Consider the following 26,900-nt stretch of genomic DNA (forward strand, 5'->3'; position numbering starts at 1 on the left):
CTTTGTCATATATAGTATGAACGTTTTCTCCCATTCTGTGGCTTATGTTTTCCTTTTCTCAAATTGTTTTTCGAAGTTGTTTTAGTTTTAATAAGGTTTAATTGATCAATTTTCCTTTTACCGTCAGTGTATTGTATCTTTTAAGAATTCTTGGCTTATCTCAAGGTTGTAATATTAATATTTTCTCCTGTGTTTCCTTCTAAGAACTTCTACAGTTTTAACTTTTATGTTTGGATCTATGATCCATTTTGAGGTAATTTTTGTAGATCATATGAGGTACAGGTTGCAGTTCATCCTTTTCCCATATGGACACCCAGTCCTGGCACCATGGTTGTAGAGACTGACCATTCCACCTCCCCGCCTCCCCGTGAATTGCTTTGGCCCCTTGGCTGGAAAAAAATGGACGCATGTGGGTCCCTTCTTGGTTCTCGCCCTGCATTGATCTCTTATCTACACTGTTCCCAGACCAGCGCCGTGCTGGCTTGATTGCTGTAGCTTCACAGTAAGTCTGGAAATAGGTGCCATTGCCTATATTTAATCAGTCATTAGAAATGTTTTTGTTAAATTTTTTTATTAAAAAGGTATTAATAAATATATTTTTATATATATACATAACATAAAATATACCATCTTAACCATTTTAAGCGTACCGTACAGTAGTATTACCTATATGCACATTGTTGTGCGGTAGGTCTCTAAACATTTTCATCTTGCAAAACTGGAAACTATACCCGTTGAACAAAACTCTCTCCTCTCTATCCCCCATCCCCGGCAACCACCATTCTACTTTGTCTCTAAGAGTTTGTTTAGATACTTCATGTAAGTCGAATTGTGTGGTATTTGTCTTTTTATGATTGACTTATTTCACTTAGTCCACTGTTCTCAAGGTTCATCCATATCATAGCATGTGACAGGATTTCCTTCCTTTTTATGGCTGAATAATAATGCACTGTATGGATTAGGGTTTTCTAGTGAGACAGAACCAAGAGCATAGATAGAGATGGATATAGATATAGAGAGAGGGAATTTGTTAGGGGCTTTGGCTCAGGCAGTTGTGGAGACAGAGAAGCACCACTGCAGGCCGCCTACAAGCTGCAGGCCCAGGGATGCTGATAGTGTGGCTCAGTCCAAGGCCAAAGGCCAGAGGACCGGGAGGACTGCTGGTGTCAGTCTTGGAGTCCAAGGGCGGAGATGCTGGAGTTCTGATATCCAAGGGCAGGACAAGAAAGGGGTCCCAGCTACAGAAGAGAGAGAGGGGAAACACCTTTTCCTCCTTTTTTATTCTATCCCAGCCCCCAACTGATTGGATTATGCCTGCCCACATTGAGGGCAGATATTTCCCTCTCAGTCCACTGACTCACAGGCCAATCTCCTCTGGAAATAATCCTCACCGACACACCCAAAAGTGATGCTTTACTGGTTCTCTAGATAATCCTTAAGCTAGTCAAGTTGACACCTAAAATTAACCATCATATATGTATATACAGTCATGTATTGCTTAATGCGGATACGTTCTGAGAAGTGTGATTAGAAGATTTCATAGTTGTGCAAACATGATAGAGCATACTTACACAAACCTAGGTGGGATAGCCTGCCCTACACCCATACACCTAGGTAATATGGGATAACCTGTTGCTTCTAGGCTACAAGCCTATACAGCAGGTTACTGTACGGAATACGTAGGCAACTGTAACAATGGTAAGTATTTGTGTATCTAAACATAACTAAGTATAAAAAGGTACAGTAAAAAATATGGTATCATAATCTTATGAGATCACCCTCATGTTGTCCATCTGAGACCAAAATGTCGAAATGTCGTTGTGCACATGTGACTGTACCATATTTTCTTCATTCATCTCTTGATGACATTTAGGTTGCTTCTACCTCTTGGCTGTTGTGAATATGCTGCAGCAAACATGGATGTGCAAATATCTCTTTGAGATCCTGCTTCCAATTTTTGTGGATATATTGCTGAGCACTTGGTAATTCCAGTTTTAATTTTTTCAGGAGGCTCCACACTGTTTTTGCACAGCTGCAGCACCATTTACATTCCCACCAGCAGTGCACAGGGTTCCAATTTCTTCACATCCCTTGCCAAGGCTTCTTTTTTTTTTTTTTTTTAATAAGTAGGTATCTCGTTGTGGTTATTTGCATTTTCCTGATGCTTAGTGATGTCGAGCATCTTTTCACATGCTTCTTAGCCATTTGTGTACTTCTTGGGTAAAATGTCTATTCAAGTCCTTTGCCCATTTCGATTGGATTTTTTGTTGTTGTAGGTGTTTTTAAAATATATTCCAGATATTAACCCCTCGTCCAGATACATGGTTTGCAAATATTTTCTCCCATTCTGTAGGTTGCCTTTTCACTCTATTGGTTTTTTTCCTGCTGCACAGAAGTTTATAAGTTTGATATAGTCCTATTTGTCTGTTTTTGTTGCTGGTTCTATTTAGAACATGTATTTCTTTTTTTCTTTTTCTTTGTTGTCATCTTTTGTTTTTTGTTTTTTGTTTTTGTTTGGTTTTTTTTGAGACAGAGTCAGTGGCATCATCATAGCTCACAGCAACCTCAGACTCTTGGGCTCAAGTGATCCTCCTACCTCAGCCTCTCAAGTAACTGGGACTACAGGCGTGAGCCACCACACCAGGCTAATTTTCTATTGATTGATTGTAGGACCAGGATCTTGATCTTCCTAAGGCTGGTCTCGAACTCCTTTCCTAAAGCAATCCTCCCGCCTTGACCTCCCAAAGTGCTAGGATTCCAGGTGTGAGCTGCTGTGCCTGGCCTAGGAATATATTTTTAATATTTTACTTCTTTTTCATGACTCTTAAGGTGTCTTAACTTTATAGCCATGTTATCTGTCTTCATTTAGGCTAACTATATCTTCTATTGGTTTTTTTCCTTTAGTACTATTTCTTGTGTCTTATGTTATCTTCCCTCATTGGTTTATTAATATTATTTTTGTTTCACTGAGCAATATCTCTGAGTAATTTTCCTCCCAGAAAGGGTTTGTAGGTGCTAAACTTTTAGTCCTTGCATATCTGAAGGTATCTTCATTTTGTCTTCATTCTCGAATGATAATTTGGCTTCAATTCGAATCTTCAGCATTTCCAAAACCCTACTCATTCATCTGTCTAATGCCCCTTAGGAAGCAGCCTGTGAAGCAGCTTTTGGTGCCCAGCCAGGCCAGGACAGTTTGGGAAAGCCTGGGATGGGGAGCTTTTTAGACAGGAGAGAGTTGAGTGCTGGTCCTGTGGGAAGAAGTTGAAGAGCGATGGCTGCTCCCCAGGCCTGTCCACAGTGTTTCTCTGGGAGGAATGGATGCTGGGAGGAACACTGGCATGGGAAGCTGCTGTCTGGTTCAGTAGCTACACATGTGATGTGAACTCTAGGAGTCCTGCAGGAGTGGGAGGAGCTGCCGTGCACATCCCTGAATTCAGATGGAGTACCCACGAGTTCCGGGCACCTGACCAGCGCTATGAGGAGGAGGGAGGCTGGAGGCGCTTTCACAAAGGTGTGGATGGTGGGGCAGGTGAGACAGGCCAGGGGCGGGACAATAGAGGTGGGCTGAGCCCTGAGAGCCACAAGCAGGGAGGGTGAGTCCTCACCTGGGAAGAGTAGCTGCAAGTGGAGACTGGGGCCATTTGGAGGTTGGGATCAGGAGTGGTGGCCTTGTTGCCCAGTAGAGTTGGGGTCTGGCGCAGGTCTGGAGGAGGATGTTTAGAAGTTGACAGTGAGTATTTAGGAGCTGTAATTGACAGATCTGTGAAAACCCAGGGCAGCCCAGTGATACAGTCTGTGTCGTGTGGGGTGTAGGCTATGCCCTGCATGAGCACACTGGGCCCTCACACCCCCTGGTGATGCTTTATGGTTATTTTGTTGCCTTCACCCCACAAGTGTACCAGATCGTAAGTTGGTTTCTCTCATCAAAAGATAGTTATCGACTATGACCTTACAATATGAATTGTTAGGACTGGGCACTGATGATGGACTGAAGATGAATATTACAGCACCACCTGCTTCCTTTTTTGGATAAAAGTTAAGAATGGATATCCCAAGCTTGTGGAATTTGCTCTGCCATTGGCTCCGTGGCTTGAGCTCCTCTATTGAAATGCAGGACCACTCAGACAAGTCTCTCCTTCGAGTTATCATGCTGTCGTCCACATGGGTTAGGTTAGTTCACCAACACAGAGCCAGCTTGTTTATCATGTGGGATCCAGTAGCCGTTGCTGTGCTTGTGTTGTGTTTGGCGTCTGTGGTGGGCATTTGAGGTGGGGGCCCTCACTCAGCTTTGCAGCTGCTGTTGTGGATCTGCACAGCTCACCTGGCACATGCTGGAATTTCCCTTTCCTATGATTGCTTTAATTATATCTATTAAAATGTAATTTTTTTTTTTTTTTTGAGACAGGGTCTCATTCTGTTGCCCAGGCTGGAGTCCAGGGGCATGACCATAGCTCACCATGGCCTCGAACTCCTGGGCTCGAGGGATCCTCCCACCTCAACCTGCCAAATAGCTGAGACTATAGGTGTGCACCACCATGTCTGACTAATTTTTAAAAATTTTTTGTAGAGACAGAATCTCACTATGTTGCCCAGGCTGTTCTCCAACTCCTGGTCTCAAGCGATGCTCCCACCTTGGCCTCTCAAAGTCCTGGACTACAGGCGTGAGCCACCATGACTGGCCCTATTGAAATATAATTTTAATGTCTAAATCTGATAATAAAACTTTGGAGTTTTTGTTTATTATGTATCTTGGGATTTGTTTCAGCTCATTTTTTTGTAATTCAATTTTATTTTGTTTAAATAAGTGTCAGTCTAGGTCAGACAGGAAACATTGACCATCTCCCCATGATGGCTTGCAGGGCCCTGATTTGGGCCCTCCTGGGGCATGCGAGCCCTAGTGGGAGGGAGCGAGAGCTGCCTCATGGAGCCACCTTCCTGGTTTTCCCGTGCTCACATATGGTCTTCTGCCTGGCCTTGCCTGCCCATCATGGCACACCCAAGGGTGCCTGTTGGTGATTATTGGATGCTGTGTCTCAGGGCCTTCAGGGAAGCCTGCGCCAAGTTTATCAGGGCAGAGCTGACAACTCAGCCCCTCATGTCCCTGGAACCAGGGCTCTCTTTTCAAAGCAATAAAATTTATACCTGCACATGGATTAGAAAGCATCAAGACTCTGAAAGGGCGCAGGGGTGGTGAGTGCCCACGGACTCTCAGCTTCAGCACCTTTCCTCCTGGTCCCTCATGCTTTCCAGAGGGAGCCTGGCAGATACACACGTGTGTTGAGATCTGTCTGCTCCTGTTTTGTTTTGGTTTTATTTAAAATTTTTCATTTTCAAATAGTTTTAGACTTATGCAGAAGAGTTGTAAAGGTGCTTCCCTAGTGATCACGTCCTCAAGGGGCTGTAAAGCTGGAAAAGGCCTAGTCCTTACATAGGCCTCGGATCCGGCTGGGGCCATCCAGGGAGATCTCTCCTGGTGGCTGTTTGAGAACGTGCTTGTGTTGCAGATGCTATGAATTAATCCGGGTGAGGATGGCTGTGCAACCTTGTCTTCTCACAAAGACTTTCCTGTCCTGGTTGTGTGGGACCCTGGTGTCAGAGCAAAGACTAAGCGCGCTTTATGCCCTGCAGAAATTCCATCTCGTGGCAGGACACACCCAGATAGAATCGAGCGGGGGAGAGTTACACTGGGAACGGTGTCAGGTAGAGGAGTACAGGACCTTGGGGGAGGCTTTTGGCACCTTACCCTGGGGAGGGGGGTCTCATGTTTGTACTTTGTCTACTTTTATTCATTCATCAGATGTTTGTTATGCACTCACTATGTGCCAGGGACGGTGTTAAAGTGCTATCTGTTGTGACTTCCTTGTCTACTGGATATAGAAGGAGGAAAAAAAGAATCCCCACCATGCCTTTTTCCCCACACAAGAAGTACTGAATCCTTGGGAGAAATCTTCTTGAAGGCAGGCAGTGTGGGGTGATGGAGGGTCCCATAGACCGCTCTGGCTGGCCTGGGTGTGCTGGCCCCTCTGCAGCACCTGCTCTTCCCGGGCCCCACATTGCAGAGCCTCCGGAGTGACGGCCAGCACTGTTGCTGAGCCCATCCCAGGAGAGCATGTGCGGCACACAGCGCCTCGCTTCGAGCTTGTCTCCCATTTCCTGCTGTGTTGTCAGTGTGTTAAATATGCCATGGTTTGATAGCTTCCCTACCCTCCTTTTCGATACTGGAAGACCAACACGTGTGAGTCCCTGCTAGGTAGCAGACAGTAACGTCAGCTGCTGTCTGCTGAGGCCTCCCAGTGTGGCAGATGTGGCTTGTCTAGGAGCATTCTGTCCTTTCGTTGGTAAGACCCGAGGTGTGAACAGGAAGGTGTACATACCGCATACTGCCACCCGTTGTGGGTCCACATTGTCTCCAGGGAATATCTGGGCGGAGGGCAGCCCGGACTGGGGAGGCTGAATGGGGAGTGGCAGCTAGGGGAGAAGCATAGTGCTGGCCTTGCCACCAGGTTTGTGTCACCATTTTTAGGAAGAAAAGTTAGTCTTTGGTGAAGAGTCCTGTTGTGTGGCTCTATCTTTGGCTGAGGTCAGTCTCCTCTCTGCTATCTCCCCAACTGTCACTGTTCCCGGGAGACCCAGCTAGTCTAGCCTTGTGGCCCTGCCTTCCTCATTTGGCCTCCCTGCTAAGCATGGTGGCTGGTGCAGGGTCAGTGCCTGCCCAGTGTAGGTGGAGCTGGCAGTGCACGGAGACTCTCTCCTTCTCTTTCGTGTTCGTTCAGGCACCGTTGTGACAGCAAAGTCAGAACCAACAACACTGTAAGGGTGAGGTGTGGTCATGCTGCCAGCCACCAGTGCAGCTGGTGTGAACAGTGTTTCCTGGTGGACACACAGCCTGGACTGTTGTGTTCAAACTCGTGGGGCACAGCAAACGGGCAGAGAAGAATGTCAGCAGCAGTTCTCTAGGAGGACAGAAAAATAACATTGACTTCAAGATTTTTTTGTGTGTATTTATTATTTTCCTAATTTTCCACAGGGAATAGGTTATTTTGTAATTGGGATAAAGCAAGCATTCTCTCATGGAAGAGACACATTTGGTGTGCGCTCATAATTTCTCATGAACATTTATGGCTTCACTTTATTTAACCCTAATCAGTGTGAACTGCATGCCCTGTGTGTCCTTGACCCTGTACTGGTTGGCCTCTCGTAGTGTTGTCTCTGCTGCACAGACTTGGTAGTCACCAGTTGATCCTGTGTTTTACTGTCTTGATAAGAGTAAAGCCCCCATTAGTTACCACTCTCCTTTTTGGTCATTTCCTTAACTGTTATTCTAGAGAGACTTTGGGATTATTTTGTCAATATGCACTTTAAAATCTTCTGGAGAAAATTGGAGTTGCTCTCTGCCTGTAGATTTGGGACAATATGCGTCTTTGTATTAGTTGTCTTGTCCAGGGATGTGGATGTCCCTCCATTCACCAAGGCCTGTGTGGGTCTTGGTCAGGTTTTAGAGTAGACATATTTTGTGAGGACTAAAAGTCTGACTTTTGCATTGAAAGTGCCATGAAGGAGATGTGTGTTCTGAACGTGGGGCTGGTGGTGCTCACACACCAATCGAGTGGCTTCTTCTCTAGGTTCCCTATGAAACACTGAATAAACGCTTTCGAGCTGCTCAGAAAAACATAGACCGGGAGACGAGCCACGTCACCATGGTGGTGGCAGAGCTGGAGAAGACCTTGAGCAGCTGCCCTGCCGTGGACTCTGTGGTTAGTCTACTGGATGGCGTGGTGGAGAAACTCAGTGTCCTCAAGAGGAAGGTCAGTTCTGCTTCTGGGCCATTCTTCCTCAGCCAGGAAGGACACCCAATTTGTCTTGAAAATGAGCTGTCTTCTGTGGAAGCTGGGACGTAACTGGCCAGGAAGTCCTAACATGGAGAGACAAGCTGTTATGGTGGGAATGTGGGGTCGCAGTGTTGGGGCCCCCTTCCATGCTGTGTCCTAGTGTCACTATTAGGCTAAAGCAGGCCAGCTTTCTGTTCCTATAGGGACCATTGTCTTGGCTACAGAAGTGTCCCAAGCCCAGACAGTAGGGAGGCCAGGATGTATAGGAGATTAGTTTATTATTTTTAGAATTGTGCCTCAAAATAGCACATGGGGTTTGTTATTGGGACTAATCTGCCCACTGAAAACAACTCAGAAGGTGGGATAAGATATTTTAAAACATGTTACTGAAAGTATCATGTTTTATCTAGAAATTATCTAGAATATGCAGCACAGAGATTCAAAAAATGAAAGTACGTAAGAGAGTAAGAGAGACAGAATAGAGCAGAAATGTCCATTGTGTTTAACCAGAGCATGGGGGTGGGCAGAGATGGTACAGGGAGAAGGACGAGGAGATATTCAGAACTGAGTAAAGTCACCGTTCAGAATCCTAAACAGAATAAATGAAAATAAACCTACATAGGATTTTCTCTTGGCAAAACTGAAGAAAACAGAGACAAAGAAAAAAGTCTTAAAAGCAGCTGGGGGGAAAGATCACTTCCAAAAGAGGAACAAATAGCCTGACAGCTGACAGCAATTGGAAGCCAAAAATAGTGGAATGTGCTGAAAGAAAACTAAATTTTCTTTTAGTTTTCTTTTAGCCAGAATCCTAGATACACACTAATACCTAGCCATTAGCCATGTGTGCTACTAAAATTTAAATTAAATTAAGAATTCATTTCCTCTGTTGCATTGGCCATACTTCAAGTGGCAACTGTATTGAACTGTGCAGGTATAGAACGTATCTATTTAGTTTTAATTTTGAACAACATTGACTTTAGAAGAAAAGTATTATAAAAGATTTTAAAAAGTCACTTTATAATAATAAACAGCAGGGTATAACAAATTTAAAATTGTATGCATCTGGCAACATGCTTCAGAATACATAAAGCAAAAAATAACACAACCAAAAAGAAGATGCAAACGTACAACGTGGTGGATTTTAACATACCCCTGCCAGGAATTCCTAGATCAGCACAAACTTGCCTGGTGGGCATATGCAGAACACTGTTCCTTTTATTCTATCATACAGTCCCATGATGCCCCAACTTTTATTTCTCCTTGCTTTTCTTTTTGTGAGCATTCAGGGTTGTGGCAGCCTGGTTTCTCATGGGGTTAGGGCTGTGAAGGTGTGTCCCCATCTGAATGGGTCTTTGTTGTGTGTGTGTGGCTCAGGCAGTGGAGTCCATCCAGGCTGAGGATGAAAGCGCCAAACTGTGCAAGCGTAGGATTGAGCACCTCAAGGAGCACAGCAGCGACCAGCCCGCCGCGGCCAGCATGTGGAAGAGGAAGCGCATGGACCGCATGATGGTGGAGCACCTGCTGCGCTGCGGCTACTACAACACGGCCGTGAAGCTGGCGCGGCAGAGCGGCATCGAGGTGGGTCAGGGAATGTGCTCGAGGGGCAGGGATGTCCCGGGGTGGCTCTGCACAGGAGCCACCTGCTGTTTCCCACCTAGCATGCGTGTCTATGCCCTGGTTAGCAGTTTCCTCGTCAAGTTTCGGGGCCCCGCCCCCTTCGTGTAAACGTTCTAGGGTTTTAGCTTTTTGAAATAAGGAAGTCAGTATCTAAAAATGACTATAGGTGCTTCTCATTTGCTTTTGGTCATTTAAACATGCTCTGATTAGGAAAATGTGGAAAGGGATTTTCCCCACCTGATCTGCCTTTCCGGCAGTGACACACTTAGGCATGTTTCTGTCACTGCTTTATTATTGTGGGAGCTTTGGGTTTATCTCAGATATGGTGCATTTTCCATGCAGCTATTTTTTTTTCCCTAATTTTTTTTTTGTTGCCCAGGATAGAATGCAGTGACACCATCATCGCTCACTGCAACCTCAAACTCCTGGCCTCGAGCAATCCTCCCACCTTAGCCTCCTGAGTAGTTGGGACTACAGGCGTGCCACCGCACCTGGCTAATTTTTCTATTTTTTGTGGAGATGGGGTCTAACTCTTACTCAGGTTGGTCTTGAACTCCTGGGCTCCAGTGATCCTCCCGCCTCTGCCTTCCAAAGCGCTAGGTTTACAGCATGAGCCACTGTGCCCGGCCAAGTCTGTTTTAGTGGTATCAGTGTTACAGCTATAGAATTAAGCAACACTCTTGCCTTCAGAACATGTTCCAGCCGAGAACTTCTGAAAGAAGCATGCTGGGTGGTATTGAAGTTGTGGCCTCGGCTATTCTTGCCTGGCCTTTTCAGACTTAGCTGCAACTTTGGGCCCAGGTAGCTGGGGAAGGCCCCTCTGTTGTCGGGCAGTCACCCACCACTGTAGGGGGCCCGGGACAGTTGGAACCTTCCAGGCCAGCGTTGCATGCCTGGCCCTCATTCCTGTCCATATCCCTCCGTTGGTGCACAGCCTCACCTGTCTTCATGTGAGTGATGTTGTGTCCCTTCTTAACTGAAATGACAACATTTGGAAACCTCTAGTGGCAGAGTCTCTGAGAGCAGTGTCCCTTCATGGTCCTAGGTCCTGGGCAGGACACTCCCTAGCTGTCTCCTCTGACCACCCACTATGGCCTCTCCCCCTACCCAGCCATGTGCGTAGCAACCACCGAGTCTCCCCCCACCCTGAGGCTCCTTCCTCATGTCAGCCAGCCTCCCCACTACACCCTCCTCCCTGCGGCCTCTCCTCTGCAGCTTCCCCGCTGTGGCCTACCCACTGCACCCTCCTCACTGCAGCCTCGTCACTGTACCTCCCATCTGCAGCCTTCCCTCTGGCCTCCCTGCTGCACCCTCCCCTGTCTGCAGCCTCCCCCCTGCACCCTCCCCAGTCTGCATCCTCCCTGCTGTGCCCTTTCATTTATAGCCTCCCCTCTGCGGCCTTCCCACTGTGGCTTCTTCAAGCCCATTTTGGCCCCTCTGTCTAACCCAGGGACCCTGTCTCTTCTCATAGCTTAACTCCCACCATTTGTACGTGACTCCCATCTGGGATGTGATGGGCCTGAGCCCTGCCAACCTTAACCCCCACACAGGCACCTGTAGGGCCTGCCCGTCTACACGTGATGTGCTCTCTGGGCCTGGTGTCCACTCTGGACACCCCCACCCCATTCTTCCCTCGCCATCAGACTGACCTCTAAGAAAGGTGAGCTGGACACTGCTCCTCAGCCACCTCTCCCTGCTCACCTGCTCCAGCCCAAGGCCTTTGCCCCGAGCCTCACTCAGGCATCTCCCCAGAGCAGCCTTCCCCAACCACCTCGGGTAGAATGGTGTCCCCTTCCCTGTCTGTCCCTCTCCCAGCGTGCTTCAAGGTGCTTTCCTGCTTATGTCTGTGTCCTCTGTCTCACCCACCAGGAGGGAACTGTGTGTGGCTCTTTTTGTGTTCAGGTACACGATGTCCTCTGGGGGCAGGAGCCCCACTGAGACCTGTGCAGGTGTCAGTGTTGCTTCTGAGGCTGCCCTGTAGGGTGTGGTGTCCCCCGAGTACAAACGAGCTGACATGTCAGGGTGGAGCACCCATGGTCCTCCATCAGTGACCAGGGCTGGTGCTCCTGGACACCGTGCAGCCTTGACCAGCTTCTGGTGTCTCCACTCACAGACGTTCCCTCTGCCCCGGCTCCTCAAGGGCTCTCATGTGCACACGTAACATGCTCGTTCCCTGGCCTCGGTCGTCTCTGTCCTGCTCTGCTATGCTGCCCGCCTGAGCCCCTGTGGCCACCAGAAAGATCCCAGAGAGACAGAGACACGGAGGCTGCGCTAATGGAGGATACACAATTGGAAGTGGACATGTGGGCAGCAGACAGGCCAGGAGCCATCTCTTGGAATTTAGAGCAAAATCGAAAAGCGAAGTTGGAAAATAGGGAAGAAAACAAGACTTAAACTTGGTGAGGAAGACCCAATGTTCGGGTTCCAGAAAAGAGAGTGAATTGTCAAAGAAACAATATCAGAAAACACACTTGTGAGGCATTAAAGTTCCTTCTCCCCGCTTAATCAGTGGGGAAACGGAGGCACAGGAATGTGTGTATAGTTGTGGTGGCAGTCACACAATGGCACTTAATTTATGAGTTGTGGGCAAAGGACAACACACTAAGGGCCCAAAAGGACTAGGAAACTTGCCCAGGTTCCACAGCTGGGAAGTGTCAAAGCAGGGCTTGCACCTGGCCAGCCGGCTCCTGAGCTTGGGCACCTGTCCAGTGCCACAAGGCCACTGAGGGCCAGTTAGGTTCCAGCGCAGCTCTGGTCTCCAACCTCCAGGCCCCAGCACACCCCCATGGCCTCCTCCCCCATGTCCCCGAGTCCAGCGAGGCGTGACGCTGCAGGAGCTGCATGGTGACCTGTCTGGCCTTGCCATGGGCAGTTGGGGTCTTAAGCCATGTAAGGTCCCATAGTCCACCATGGCTCCTGAGGAAGGCCTGGTACCCCCAGGGGTCACTCATAAGGACCGTGGGCGTAGACTGCTCTAGAATGGGGCTGGCCTGAACTCTCACTGCCAGCCTTGCAGCGGCTGGTGAGGCCCAGGAGAGGGGCCTGGGTCACCTTGGAAGAGCTGGCCCTGGACAAATGGTTCCCTTTGGCCCAGGGGCGGGTGGGCTGCTCTCCTGCTGCCACAGCTGGACTCTGGGCACCCAGCCTGTGCTTGGCCACTTGCAGGGTCTTAATGCCAAGCCTGTGGGTTGCCTCATTTCTTCTTGTTTTCTTAATAAATTATTGGTTTTAACTGCTGCAATATTAGCCATAATGTGATTTTTTTTATTATGTGTTATTCACTTACTGTTTATTTTGAAATGGAAGGGCTGCCGGGAAGGGGGTGATGAGGCCAGTCCACATGTGTCCTCTACTGGCCCAGGTCCCCTACACCCCTGCAACAGGCTCAGCCTGGCTCCCCTGCCCAGGTAGCTGCTGTCTACGTGGCATGTGAGACCCACCAAGCTTCTCAGTCCTCGTGAGCTGTTCTGTTCCCAGGTCCGTGGGAAGTTCGGCACTCTCGCTCCCAGAGTTCCGGGCTATCCATGGACCCCTGAGGGGTCTCCATGAGCATGGAACTTGGGTGTGGACTGGAGGTGTGCCGTGAGCCGTGGCAGGAACTGGGCTGGGCCCTGCAGAGGCTGGGTGTGGGAGTGGCATGGGGTCCTGAGCCAGGTGATTCTAACCGGAGCCACCTCCTTCCTCTAAGGACCTGGTGAATATTGAGATGTTCCTGACAGCCAAAGAAGTGGAGGAGTCCCTGGAGAGGCGTGAAACAGCCACCTGCCTGGCCTGGTGCCATGACAACAAGTCCCGGCTCCGCAAGATGAAGGTGCGCGGGCTCCCGGGCGAGGCAGGGCTCCCTGCTGGGTTGGAGGAAGCTGCACCACCTGCCCTAGAACCAACGTGCCCTCTCCTGTTGCTTTGCAGTCATTTGGTTTTGGTGTAAAGTGGTAATTATTTGGTTTGCTGGGGGTTTGGTGGTGGTTTTCTACTTTTTAAGTTAAGACCCTGAAAAGTACACCTCCTTCTGCGTTAGGGTGTGGACTGGTGTTCGGGCAAGGGGTGGGGTGCAGGAGGCTGGCCAAGTGCAGGCAGCACGTTCAGGCTGCTGGGCTTGGAGCCAGGTGGCGGGTCGGTCCCACTCCACCTGAGCCTGTTCCGTGGTCCCCCAGCACTGAGAGACGTGGGAAGCTGGTCGGAAGTCCTTGTTCTCGTGAGGCTGCAGAGCCCTGGGCTGTGGTGTTCTTATTGAATACACACCTCTAGAGACCACTAGAGGATTGAGAAATAGGCTCTTAAATGTAAACTACAGACTTTAAACCTGCTTACTAAAAGATGTTGTTGCCTAGAGCTTGCAGAAATATTTTAACTTATTTCATCCAACCCCACCTCCATTAGAAATACTGTTTTCTGTTTTCTAAACTGAGCACTGCTCTTATATCACCCTGGTTGAGCTTGTTGGGGTCACATAGTCACCAGCCATGAGGGACCCTCTCTGCCACTCAGAGATGGGGTGAAAAGTACAGCAGCCTGTGGCTCCCCGCAGAGAATGAGGATCTTGGTATGGAGACCCTAAAAGGGAGGCCAGAGTTGGTGTTGACCCACCCCACACAGCGCCAGCCACACTCCCTCCCAGAGGGGATGCACCTCGCAGTGGAAGTTCTCCCCGGGTGTTTTCCTGTGAACGTCAGAGGGAAGATAGGATCCCTCCATCTTGACGGGATATTTCTGTAAGCCTAGCTACCTACCAGACAGCTGCTGGAGAGGCCTCGAGGCTGGCCCTGGCTATGCCACACGGGCTGCAGTCTGAAGCTAGCGTGGGGCCAGCCAGGTCAGAGACAAGAGCGCTGAGTGCACACCTGGCGAATGAGCGTTGCTTCAGTGTTTAAAGAAGTCAGGATTGAATGGAATAAAAATAGCTGTCCCCAAGTGCATCTTGAAGACTACCCAATGACATACAAACATGTCCATCTGGAATGTCAGCTGAACACAGCCAGATACACGATGTCTGTGCAGTCCGTGTGCACATGGGAGCCAGGGAAGAGCCACACACTGCACTGATGGGTCCCTCAGGGTAGTCTTGAGCATCTAGATGGGAGAAGAAACTTTTGAGCCGCAAGTTTCATGTAGTCGGAAAATAATTTTTAAAATAATGGGATACCAAGTCAGTATCTATTGGATTGACTTGGGGCTCTTGACCCCGCAGGACAGCAGAAGCAGTGGTCTGTGTGATGCATGTCTGTGAAAGTGCCAGGCCTGTCGCAGAGTGTGCACAGTGCAGTTGTTGTTGCACAGTTTGTGATCGTGTGGACTCATGGTATTGAGTCTGAATACCTAATTTTCACTACATATACATACTTACCTATTAGTGAACTTTTAGTGAAAATTAACCCACTAGAGCAAAGAGCTGTCATAAGTAATAAAGGGTTTAAAAAGTCCATTTTGTAAAGCAGTAACCTAGAGTTTACCCAAAGTACTGCCCTTCTAGAATGTCCACACAGTGGCTCCTTCCCACTTTTCGGCAGCTGAATGACACCACCTGCTGTAGAATCAGCGGTCATTGGGGGGCCCCTGGGAGGCAGCTAGGGCCCGAGGAAGGCGTGGCCCAGGTGGGGAGAATAGACAGCCGACCAGAGTCCGTCCACCTATCAGTGGGGCCAGGGCTCGGAGGGAGCCCTGTTGGTGACCTTGTTCCTCCTCACTGGTTTGTACCAAAGCTGGTACTCACACGGAGTCAGACAGACTCCTGCCGCAGCTTGGAGCAAGCAAGGGAATTCTGTGTCCCACCTGTATACTTGTCTGCCTGGGTGCTGAGGGGTGGGCTGAGGGCATGGGGATGGGAGGAGAGGGGGTGAGGGACACCCCCCTCCATCCATCCTTGCTCTGAGCACCTGTTGCATGGCATGTCTATGTCCTACTCCGGAAGGTAAGTGGCTCTCTGGTGCTCTGGCTGGCTCTTGGGTCTGGGCAGCCCAGCCCACCCTCAGAGTCGCTGTTGCAGGTACCCGTGTGTTGAGCATGGGGCTGGCAGGCGGGGTGGGCCAGGGTGAAGGACAGTCCCTCATAATACCTGTGTACACGTGGCGGAGGCTAAATGGGAAAGGACTTGTTATGGACAAGCTTTGAATTTGAGTTTTAGACATTGGGGGTTGATTTATTTGCTTGCTGTGTAGAATTTCTGTTCATGCCATCTTGTGATCTGGAGGCTATGGAACTCAGAATGACAAATGAGAACCGTAAGACCTGTCTTATTCAATTCACTCCATATATCCCGTTTCTGGTGGATAGCCCTGAGTATGCTCTGAAACCATGTTGAAGACCTTAAGGTTTAAAACATCCCTTTTGTAAAATCTAGCTTCTCATCCAAGATGGCAAAAGTTAATTTTGCTGCTTACCCCAACCACAAGAGTTTCAGCCCAGACTGGCTTGATATCACTAAGGTTTCAGAGTTAGTACGGGCTTCTGTAGTATTTCCTGAGTCACAGACAGAGCTCTTGTGGCAGACGCACCTTGGGACTCAGTCCTGCCAGAGCCTAACCCCTAACCCTGGCCTTCCCACCTCTGGCATAGTGCCCTCCTCTTGGCAGCCCCGAACCCAGCCCTCTCTCCCTCCTGCCCTTTAGGGGAACCGCCCCTCACCATCTGGACCTGGGCCTCAAAGTTGAGACAGGAGCTTATACCCTATGTGCCTGGGCCTGGGCGCTGGCTCTTGTACCTGCAGCCTTCTCCCCGGGCATATGGCTCCTCACCCATAAGTCTTTGCTGGAGTGTTCCCTGCTCGGCGAGGCCTGGGGCTACCACTCCCCGCTTGTAACCGCTTCAGGCTCCCCTGTGAGGCAGCACCCCACACCTGTGCCTTTGGGCACCATCTCCTCTCCACAGGTGTCTCCCAGCGTAGTCTCTGGCATGGGTGGCACGCAGTTCCTACTGTAGGACAGAATGTTCCAAGGTCCAGGGGGATAAAGGAGCACATTTAGGTGAAGAAACTTTTGGAGTGTGCTCATGTGCTTTTAAGACTGTGATGACATTCGAGTAGAACCCAGAAAGCCCCTTTGTCCTTGAGGAGGGGTTGGTGCCTTTCCTTCATGTAGTCACGTGTCTTGTGAGCTGGGGACAGCCCCTTGCAACCTCCCGTGGCTCCTGCTCCACCCTCAGGGACACCGTTTCTGGGTTTCTGTAGCTGCTGAGTGGCTGTACCTGCTGCTTCCGCTCTCCCCGCTCCCCCCAGGCCTGAGCTCCTGGGTACGTCCTCAGTCATCAACTCTGGGGTTACAACGTGGGGCTGTCATACCCTGCTGTGGCTGTGTGAGAAGGGCCTGGGCTCTGATTCTGAGAACCAAGTTGGTCCTGCTAGAAAGAGTCTGCTGCAGCTTGAAGTGGCAGTTTGGGCGTCCACCTGCCTTCCAGGTGCCTGTCTGAGGGGCTCAGGGCTTTGGTCTTGGGGTCTGCTGGTGGACACGGCATAGCATGTGGTGTGCTGTCTAAGTTCTGCTCTTGTCTTTGCCCTCAGAGCTGCCTGGAGTTCAGCCTAAGGATTCAGGAGTTCATTGAACTCATCCGGCAGAATAAGAGACTGGACGCCGTGAGGTAGGACATTGCGATGCAGGCGCGGTTTCTCATGGGAGGGCAGGACGCTCGCTGCGGCCCTGCCTGCCCTGTCCTCTTGTGGTCTGGGTTCTGGGGGAGGAAGTACAGGGTGCCCCATGGGTTTTCAGTGTGACCAGCCCTGTCTGATCGGGCAGCGTGCTTCTCTCACTGTTTCTGGGGGGTAGGGGTGAGGCCTGGAGCCCGGGCGATACCCCTAACCAGGGTATGGTCACAAGTGGGTATCTAGGCCCCCACGGCTATCAGGTGAGCCAACTTTGGCATCATGACCATCCACGTAAAACATGTGGACACAGGGCTCTGGGTCCCCTGTTCTCATTTGGGAAAATGCCGTCCGCTCCTATAGCCCAGGAGTATCCGTGTCATGCTTGGTCCTTAGTTTGGGGAATTCCCCCATGGTCACCTGGAGAACATTGATGGCACACAGCACCCCGGGCTTCCTGCATGGGCATGTCTGAGTTTCCTTGGACTATTTCTGACCGAAGGGTATCAATGGGCTTGGGGCAGGGTGCAGGGCACTGAGGCTGGCTGCACACGTGGCCTCAGCCTGGCGGGGCCCTGGCAGTCAGGCATAGGGAGTGGAACGCTGGCCGTCGCTCCTGCTCAGCCTCACTGGGGCCCAAGGTGTTCACAGCGTGAGAGAGGCCAGGTGCTGACTTCCCACTCACTCCTAAGCTGGGTGGCGCTGGGCGTCGTGAAGCCTCCCCGTGCCTGGCCTGGGCGGTGCTGGTCAGTGGGTGCTCTCCACATCTGCAGGCAGAGGCAGCGGCAGCTCCTTTAGTGCAGGGTCTTCTGGCTCATGTTTGTTGAGTCCTCCAGTGAAACCTCGCACTTTGTGGGTAGGGCGGCTGTGGTGGGGCCGTGACTGGGCTGTAAATGGTGTGGCTGCGGGTGCCTGGACAGCAGGGGCTGAGCTACCTGGTGAGTCTGCCCAGGTGCATGTGCAGCAGAGATGCTTGCCAGGAGGTGGGCACCGCCTGTGGTAGCCGGCACCTGCCACAGAGGAGGTGGATAACGGCTTCCCACAGAGGAGCCACAGGGAGAAGCAAGAGTCCCGAGATGGGATGGCAGTAAGTCCTCGTGGCCAAGTCAGCAGGGTGTGGGACCGCAGGGCTCAGGTCAGGGAGTCCGGGTGTCTGAGCACCTGCTCTGTGCCTGGCACGGGATGTGTGCAGCCGGTGGATGGGGTGTGCCAGGCTATGCTGGCTGCAGCCTGGGGGTGTCCCCCGTAAGTCCCTGGGACACTTGGGAGGCATAAGAGCAGGTGGAGCAGGATGTCACTTTGGTGGATCCTAAAGCGACATGGCAAAATATGTACAGGTATTGAGGGGCTTCTATATTCTGTTTGTATTCTCACAAATGGAACCTGGCAGAGGCGCTTGTGCCATCAGGCAGGTTTCCTGGGAGAGGTGGGGTCAGAACAAAGGTTGGAAGGTTGGCACCTTGCACTGGGGCCGAGGACCCTGATGGGAGAGGTGCAGAGTGCAGGCCTCAGGCTGGTGCGGACAGGGCTGAGGCAGGAGGGAAGGGCCAGCTGGGTCCAGGCAGGCAGGACAGGTGTGGCTGGAGCTGATCATATGGTACGTGTCCCGTGGTTGTCCTCGAGGGAAGGCAGAGAAGTTGGGCCACAAGTCTGCTGAGGGCTCTGGCTGGGCCCTCACGCCGGGTGCCCTATACAGAGCAGCATTCACCAGGTGAGCTTGCAGAGACCTTCTGCTGGGGACAGTGGAGAGGCTGGTCCCAGCCTGCAGGAGCTGCCTGCCTGCCCACTGCTGAACTCAGTCCACGGGGGTCACTGGCACATGGGGCCCAACTCCAGGACTGCGGCTGCCCGGCCCTGGGTCAGGGTGCGGTCAGCAAGGGTGAGGTCCTGCCTGGCCTCCTGCACCTGAGTCTGGAGCCGGCCAGACCAGGCTGTGGACTTCCGCCCTGCCCCAGGTGTTTGTGGGTTTGCCAAATGTGAAAGTATGAGCTACTGTTGATCACTTTTTAACATTTTTAATTGTTAATAAATGAGTAAGCCAATGCCTGACCCCAGGTGGCTGGGACATGGCGTGCACTTCACTGGCTTTTGTGTGGAGGATGGCCTGGCTGGGTGTAGTTTATGTAGTTAATCGTATAGGTATTTTTGTCATACATGTTCATGTGTTTAAAGAAAAACTGTCATTGTTTCTTATATTGGCCGCGTGGTGTCTGTTGAAGAAAGGTCTTGGCTCTGTGTCACCAGCTGTGGATGCATGCTGGGTTGCTTCCGCTTCATCTGCTTTTCCTCATGCCTGTCTGACAGCACCTGGGAGCAGCTCTCTGGCACTGGGGCTGTCTTTTGTTATTGTAAGGTCCAAGGAGTGTCACTACCACTTTTCCTGTTTTCTGTTTCTGTCTTGGTGTCAGGATTTGTAGATCAGGGAAATAGTGTTATGTGGTTGTCCAGCTTGGTTTTAGCAAGGTGGGAGACAGTGTGTCCTGCGTTTTTGCTTGGTAGGACAAGAAATGTAAACCAGATCATGCATTTAGTTGAATTCATAGATACCGAACAAATGTAACCAAAGAGACTAAGTAAATTATCCCTTTTAACTAGGTCTGGGAAGAGGCAAGATGGCCAGTTAAGTGAACCAACTCCATTTGGACCATATTCTCTGCAGTTTTTCAGGGACAGAAACGGTGGGGAGGGGAGATTGAGGTGTTGTTTTTAGGGGCAGAAGCTGCACCGGAGCCTGCACGGGTAGCAGAATGACGAATTTAGTCTTTGATGAGGGAATTAGGGTATCCCGTGGGGCCTCCTGCTGGATGAGACTCATGTCCATGCCTGCCCACAGCTCGTGGGGGTGCCGAGGGCATCTCAGGCCTCACTGGTCCCTCCCACACTCACCCCTGTGGGTAGACAGCGTGTGGGCCTGCTCCAGTGCGTCCTGAGCCCAGACTCTGGCCCACCCCCCCACCGCCGTCCTTTTGGTGCTTCTGCCTTGTGGCCGCCTTGCTGTCCCTCGGGCTGCTCAGCCCCTCCCACACCAGCTGCAGTCCAGCCCCACGTTTTCCCTGAGGCTGCCATGAGCACCGGCACCTCCAGGCTTTGTCTTTGTCCTTTGCGTACCTTGTTGCTGACACAGCTCAGCGCCGACCTCATATGGGACATGGGCCCTGATTCTGCTGCATTGGCCCCGATCCCTGGGGCAGAGGGGCCATTTTGGGGAGAAGGGCTCTGAGTGCAGAGGACATAGTAGTGGACCAAGGGCATATGTGAGGGCAGGTGTGCTCTCGGGACTGCCAGAAGGTGGTCACCACCAGTGCCCAGTGGCCTCATCCAGAGGGAGCACTTGGGAAGGAGTCCAGTGTTTAAGGTGCTTGAGAATGGGGCCCTTGAGGTGAGCAGGTACCCATCAGCACTGTCATGTTCTGCCTCAGTCTTCCAGCTGGGCAGGAGCTGGCCTGTGTGCATCCTACAGTGTGTCAGCTCAGGAGAGGCGGTGGCCACACGTGATGTTTGCACACTCGGGGCTGAGAGGGCCTGGCTAGAGCTGTCGGGGAGTCCAGTCTGTGCACCCGAGCGAGGCTGTTATTTTTTGTGGGGTTATGCTGGGAGCCACTGCAGAGAGGGAGGGGCCACAGGGTGAGCATCCAGGGCAATTAGAATCAGGGCTTTGGCTTCCTTGTAAACCAGAGTTGCCTTAGAGGGCTCCAGGCAGGGGTTTTCTGTGTGGGGTTCTGCGTGTGCTGCGTGTGCCCGCCCCAGGGGTGCCTGTGCGCCTGCTCTCCCAGACCCTGGTCCCCAGCAGGTCAACTCGGAGTGAAGTACCTACTTTGTACCTAGACTCTGACATAAAGACTGTTAGCTCAGATTCTTAAATTTGAAAATGCGAACTTAAATGTGCCAAAATGTTGTTTTTTAGACATGCAAGAAAGCACTTCAGTCAGGCTGAAGGGAGCCAGCTGGACGAGGTCCGCCAGGTCATGGGCATGCTGGCCTTCCCACCAGACACACACATCTCCCCGTACAAGGTAACGTCTGCGCGCCCGCCGTGCAGCTTCTTGCTGGCCCTCGGGGTTGAGGTGTCCATGTCAGGGGTTGAGAAGGTGCCTGCCGTCTGGGATCCTGTCTATAGCTGCTTCCACGGAGCAGGGCCTGTCCTGGCCACATATCCTGTCAGACCTGCCCAGCCAGCCGGTTCTTGTTTTATTGCCATTTTATGGGTAAGAAATGTGAATCTGAAAGGTTCGGGAAGCATCTCAGCCTAGCAAGTTCAGCTGGGGGGGTGGGGAGAGGGTTTTCTCACCTGATTCCTTTGCCATTTTGCCTTCCTTTTTCTCTTTCTTCCTGTAGTCCCTCAGTCAGAGTCAGACCAGCGTGGTCTGTGTTTCTCTTACCGGTATTTTGTATTTTATCTGTAAATGTTGGAGTCTCTGTGGCACTAGCAGGGGTCTCATGCTGGTTCTGCCTCCTTTGGCCATTCCTGGTTCCTGGGCGTTGCTCCTCCACTTGTTGTGGTCTTCCTCTTCTCTGCCTTAGGGTCACTGGTCTTTGGTCCTCAGCCCTCCTGCTGAGGGTCACCTGTTCTTTGACCTTGTGGGTTGATGTGGGGCCTCATGAGGATGTAGTCATGCGCCATCACTATCCAGGTGCCCCATGCTGTGACCCGGCCCTACCAGGCGGAGCCCTGGCTGCTCCCGTGTTGGGGCGGCTCCGTGGCATTGCAGGAGCCAAGCTCACCATGTGCTCGCCTAGCTGGTAGTGGTTTCAGTTCCTGGGCAGGGAATAAAGTATGATCTCTTACTCATGGAATTGGTGAAGTTTGTTGTCTGGGCCATGAAGCTGGTCTCTGTCAAAGGCCAGCATGTTTGCCCTGTGGCCCCCACCCACCCCATGGGTTTGGTGTATCAGGACCACCCACCCAGGGGTGCCAGCAAAGCTTTGCGCAGCTGCTGCCCACTACCGATGGAAGGCCGCCGAGAGCTCTCTTGCCCTGACTGAATTCACACAGATTGGAGGCGTTTGGGACATATTATAATAAAAAACTACCAGGTCACGAGGATCTTCAGGTGTCAAGTCTAAACTTCTCAGATTTTAAATCAGCATCTTATGTTTCTCCTACTTGTTCTGGAGAAGACTTGGTTAGAGGTGCAAGAAAGACTGACTGCCTGTGGGGTGAGATGTGTGGCTTGGCGGGGGGCGTCGAGCACATCTCCTCCTGGCGGTGGCCTGACAGTGGCAGTGAAGAGTGAGGCAGGTCCTGCTGTCCCACCACCTCGGGAACAGCACGGGCATCCTCCAGAACAGAGCCCGTCCCCTCTGCATGGGGTTCCCCAGTACAACTGCCATGCCCACCCACTGCCTGGGATCCAGGCTGGCAGGATGCCAGGAGCAGCCCATCACGCTGGCTTCTTAACTATGAATGAGGGATTTGGCAACACAGGAAAGAAAGACCAAGATACACACGGGAAAACCTTGGCTTGGGGGAACAGGCCATTTAGGGTACAGAAAACTTGAGAGTTGAGGCAGTGCTGTGTCTGTGTCTTGGAATCACGGAGCAGAGAGCCAGTGCACTCTTAAGGTTCTCACAGTCACCATAGGAAGGAACAGGCCATGTCTAAATAGGTCTCTTTGTTCAGAGAAAGGCAGCAGCCATCAGAGGTCTGAAGGCAGAGGGTTAGGGGAGTGGAAGGTACCAGGAGCTGCTACTTTTCACTAAGAACCTTCTGAACTGTTGGTTTCATCCTGTGTAGACTTTGCTTTGATAAAAATAAGACTAACTTTTTAAAAATGTTGGAGTTAAGCGTAATGTTTTCCCCAAACTCAGACTAAGGAGCTCACAAAGAATGGCTCATGGCGCCCCTGGTGACAGCCTCCCTTCCCCAGTGTGGCATCTGCTGGGCAGCCAGTCACTGGGGGCCTTTCTGGGTTCCTGCAAAAGTTTTCTCTCTTGCTTGCATGTGTACTTGTGCACGCACTCTGACGCGTGCGCGCTGAGTCAAAACTTGAGGTTTCTTAGGGACAGACATTAATCAGATTTAATTTTCTGTTCTGTGATGCTTTAACCCAAGGAGGAGTGGCTGTTTTCCATCTAACAGATCATTTCTCTGAAGTAAGACTTTTCCCTTTAAACCTAATGCTCTGAAGCTCACTCTGGGCCGTGCTGTCCGTCTAGCCCATTGAGTCCATTTTTTGTCGCAAGGCCACGGGATCCACACATTCTGGACCATTTGAATCGATTCACATACAGGTGAATGTAAATGCAGAAAGCTAAGTTGATAGTGGTCCTGCAGTGTGTTTTAAACCAAGACCCTGGGGAGCTCCACTTTGTGCTGACCTGTAGGGCAGAAGTGTGTGGGGAGGGGTGGGAGGAAGAGGGCGGACACCTACTCCCAGCACAGCCACTGCAGACAGCTGTCCCTCCTGGGCCTCCCAGGAGCTGTCCTGGGAAGGTTCCCAGCATGCTCTGCCCTCTGTCTTCTAGGACCTCCTGGACCCAGCCCGGTGGCGGATGCTGATTCAGCAGTTCCGGTATGACAACTACCGACTGCACCAGCTGGGAAACAACTCCGTGTTTACCCTCACCCTGCAGGCTGGCCTCTCAGCGATAAAGACACCGTATCCTCCCCCTTGTGCTTAGCCCTGCTTAGTCTGAGGCTTGTGTCTTTGGTCACATTTTAAGACTGACCCTGCACCTTACCACTCTTGTCCTCTGAAAACATGTGCTGCAGCCCACTGCGGAAAGATCCAGGCTCCTGCCTCTTGCTGTGCCTGCACAGTGTTGAGAGGAGCCTCAGACCCACGCGAAAAGGCTATGAGAACCTGGACTGCATCACCCCCATCTGATAATCTCAGCTGTTGCTGTGGACACCTCATGTTGACCTAAAAGCAAATGTTTGCATATGTTCTGGCAGCTGGAACATTAACCATTCAGAGTAGTTTCCCCATTTGATTCCCAGGAATGCTATAGAACTTGAGTGGTCTGAACCCTTGCTGTGCTAGGAGGGGGTTTTTCTTCTCAAATTAGCTCATAAGAGGTGGTCCTGTCTCGGCAGAGAGGCAGCCACCTTCTCCAAAGAGCACCAAGACGCCAGGCCCCAGACACTGTCTGCATCTCCATGTGGATCTGATAGCTCCCTTAAGTGCGAGTCTTAGTCCCCTCTGGAACTGCCACCTTGCTGTGGCACCAACAGACCTGCTAGTCCCCTTCTCATAGCACCACCATCTAATGCTGGGCACCTCAGCAGTCCCGACGTGTGGCAGGACTCAAGTCCTGTCGAGGAGGACTCAGTCCCCCATGTGATTAGCCCTGTCCACCGTGCCACTGGCCCTGTCCCCCTGTGATAGGCAAGGGCCCAGAGGGTAGTAAGTGTCCTGGGATGACTCCTGGGACCCGGCTATTTTGGGCTTTGAATCCTGGCTCCAGCCCCTGGTTCTTCCTGTCTCTGTAGCACCCTGTGGAGGAGGAGCTTGTATGTTTGTGCACTGCCTTTTCCCTGTTCCGGGAGAACGTTTCTCTCGGCTCCCACCTGTCTTGCCAAGAGGTTGCAGGGGATGGGACAGGACACGTGGACGGCTGAGCCGGCATGGCAGGGCCCTGGGGTAGGGTAGTGCTCTCACCTCTTTATCCCCAGTCAGGCTCCACTCAGGCTGGTTTTTTCCCATCAAATGGAACATTTTCTTCACCGTAGAAGATAGCCCTATGTGTTTTGTGTGTGGTGCCAGAGTGGCCAGGAAGGGCCTTGTCTCACCCTGGCTTCCCTGATAGGCCCCAGAATCCTTCCTTAACCCGATGCACAGACAGTGCTACAAAGAAGATGGCAGTTCCAAGAGCCCAGACTGCCCTGTGTGCAGCCGCTCCCTGAACAAGCTGGCGCAGCCCCTGCCCATGGCCCACTGTGCCAACTCCCGCCTGGTCTGCAAGATCTCTGGTGATGTGATGAACGAGAACAACCCACCCATGATGTTGCCCAACGGCTACGTCTATGGCTACAATGTGAGGGGCAGGGAGTGGGCAAGGCTGGCAGGTGTCATATCAGGGCAGGGCTGTGTCGCGCCCCGCCCCCCCCCCCGTCTGGGCCTGGTGCACCGCTCTTAGCTGTCATTTGAAAGTGGGCAAAGGGGTGCGAACAACAGGTGAGCAACCCCAGGTTTTCTTTGACAGGTGTACCTTCAGGAAGTAACTTTGCATAATAGCATGGCTTATCCCCTTATAATTCCTTATGTGGGTTTTTAGCAGAAATCCTAATGTATATTGTGTTAGTCTAATGCATTTCCGGTCTTACTTTTCAGTCTCTGCTTTCTATCCGTCAAGATGATAAAGTTGTTTGCCCAAGAACCAAAGAAGTCTTCCACTTCTCACAAGCCGAGAAGGTGTACATCATGTAGGCCCTGCGTCGCCAAGCACACGCCCTGGGGGCAGGGGCCACCGCGGGCAGGGGCCAGGCCCCTCCTGCCCCACGCTCAGCCTGCCGCAGCGTTTCTGTTTCTTGCGACCAAAGATCAATGAGCAATGACAAATACTCTTAGGAAGAAAGGAAATAAGATTTAATAAGTTTGTACTTGAAAACATTTTGATTGGTAGGATTTTGTAACATAAGTCAACAATTTGATGCTTCTGAAAAGTACTTTCAACTTTGAAAGGAAACGTTTCTTTAAAGACTGACCTAAACGCCGAGGGAAACTCTAGAACATTTCAAAAATAGGAATCCATGGTTTTCCTCGTGTTTCCTCCCTTCTACTGAAGATGAGACTTGGAGAAGGGCTGGTCCTTCACCAAACTACGTTGGCCCTGGCACGGCCTGGGAGAGGTGGTGACTGCGGTGGTCTGACCTGCAGTGACCCGAGATGCGGTGCCAGGAGGGTCACTCATGACTTCATTCTAGAGCTGCTGCCAAAATGCCTGGTGCCACAGCCTGTGGGGGCCTGGCTTTGAGGACTGCCCCACTTGCCTTGTGGGCAGTGCCTGTGGGACTATCTTAGTATGTGCATAGGTTCAATATCACATCTCTCGTGCGCCGCCTTATTTCCTGCTTTGAGAATGTATTCACATGGAAATCCACTGGACCGAGTTTCTGCAGAGGCCTTGCTGGATGTTTCCATAACTTTAGAGTCTAAATACTATTCATTACAGAAACTAATAGTTCAGTTGAAATAAGTACTGATGACTTTTCAAAACAAATGAACCATTGTAGTTTACACAAAACCATATTGTAGAGGTTTGTATTTAGCACTTATTTTTGCATGTTGATGTTGATTAGCTAATAAACTGTAAATGTAAAACATGTTAATAAAAGGGTTTTCTATTTCTTCTTTCTGTGTGAGGCAGAAGCTACTGTGCATTTCTGACACTCTTGAGTTGTATTCTCCCCTCTGCCTGGTCGACGTGGCCATGTTGGGCCTGGGTTTGCCACGTGTAGCCAAAGGAGGGCTCAGGGTGCGGCTGGAGACCACACCAGCCCAGGAGCTTCCTGAGGGACGATGGCACCAGCATCTTGAGTCCTGAGGTCAGAGCTGGCTCCTGGCAGGAGGCACAGGCCTGGGGTGTGGCCCTGGCCTGGTTGGAGGACTGACAGGCTCTGAGAGTGGCTCCAGCCCTTGTTCCTGTGTTTGTCTGTTATGGGCAGGGGCTGGGGTCCTGAGCTGGGGAGGGGAGGGGCTGAGAAGGCCTGCAGGCCACGGCCACCAGCCCCCACACCCCTCACTGCCCGGTCTCTCCAGGGCCCTGTCCCCCACTCCCCTGCTCCCCAGTTCTGTGGCTGGCCTTGCACCCCTCAGCCTTGATTCTTCCTCATGTCAGCTGCCTTGGCCACTCCACCCCCGCCATGCTTCTGGGGCCCAAAGTTGGTTACACGTGTTCCACTAATGGAAGCAGGCACTTGTGCTGCCCCCTGCTGGCCTCT

At 51.3% G+C, this 26,900-nt stretch overlaps 1 protein-coding gene across 1 annotated transcript in view; it reads left to right on the top strand.

Moving 5' to 3' along the window:
- MAEA (macrophage erythroblast attacher) overlaps positions 1-26,308 on the top strand; it is a 44,262-nt gene extending 17,954 nt beyond the window's left edge. Inside the window, exons 2-9 of the mRNA XM_012663664.1 lie at positions 7,623-7,805; positions 9,204-9,407; positions 13,135-13,257; positions 16,939-17,015; positions 20,921-21,029; positions 23,483-23,616; positions 24,799-24,994; positions 25,291-26,308. Coding sequence (XP_012519118.1) covers positions 7,623-7,805; positions 9,204-9,407; positions 13,135-13,257; positions 16,939-17,015; positions 20,921-21,029; positions 23,483-23,616; positions 24,799-24,994; positions 25,291-25,386 — 1,122 coding nt within the window. The 3' untranslated portion in view covers positions 25,387-26,308. The remainder of the gene's footprint in view (positions 1-7,622; positions 7,806-9,203; positions 9,408-13,134; positions 13,258-16,938; positions 17,016-20,920; positions 21,030-23,482; positions 23,617-24,798; positions 24,995-25,290) is intronic.
- The last annotated feature ends 592 nt before the right edge of the window (positions 26,309-26,900 follow it).

Source organism: Propithecus coquereli, unplaced genomic scaffold (assembly GCF_000956105.1).
Source record: "Propithecus coquereli isolate 6110/MARCELLA unplaced genomic scaffold, Pcoq_1.0 Scaffold821, whole genome shotgun sequence".
In the NCBI taxonomy this organism is placed as follows: domain Eukaryota; kingdom Metazoa; phylum Chordata; class Mammalia; order Primates; family Indriidae; genus Propithecus; species Propithecus coquereli.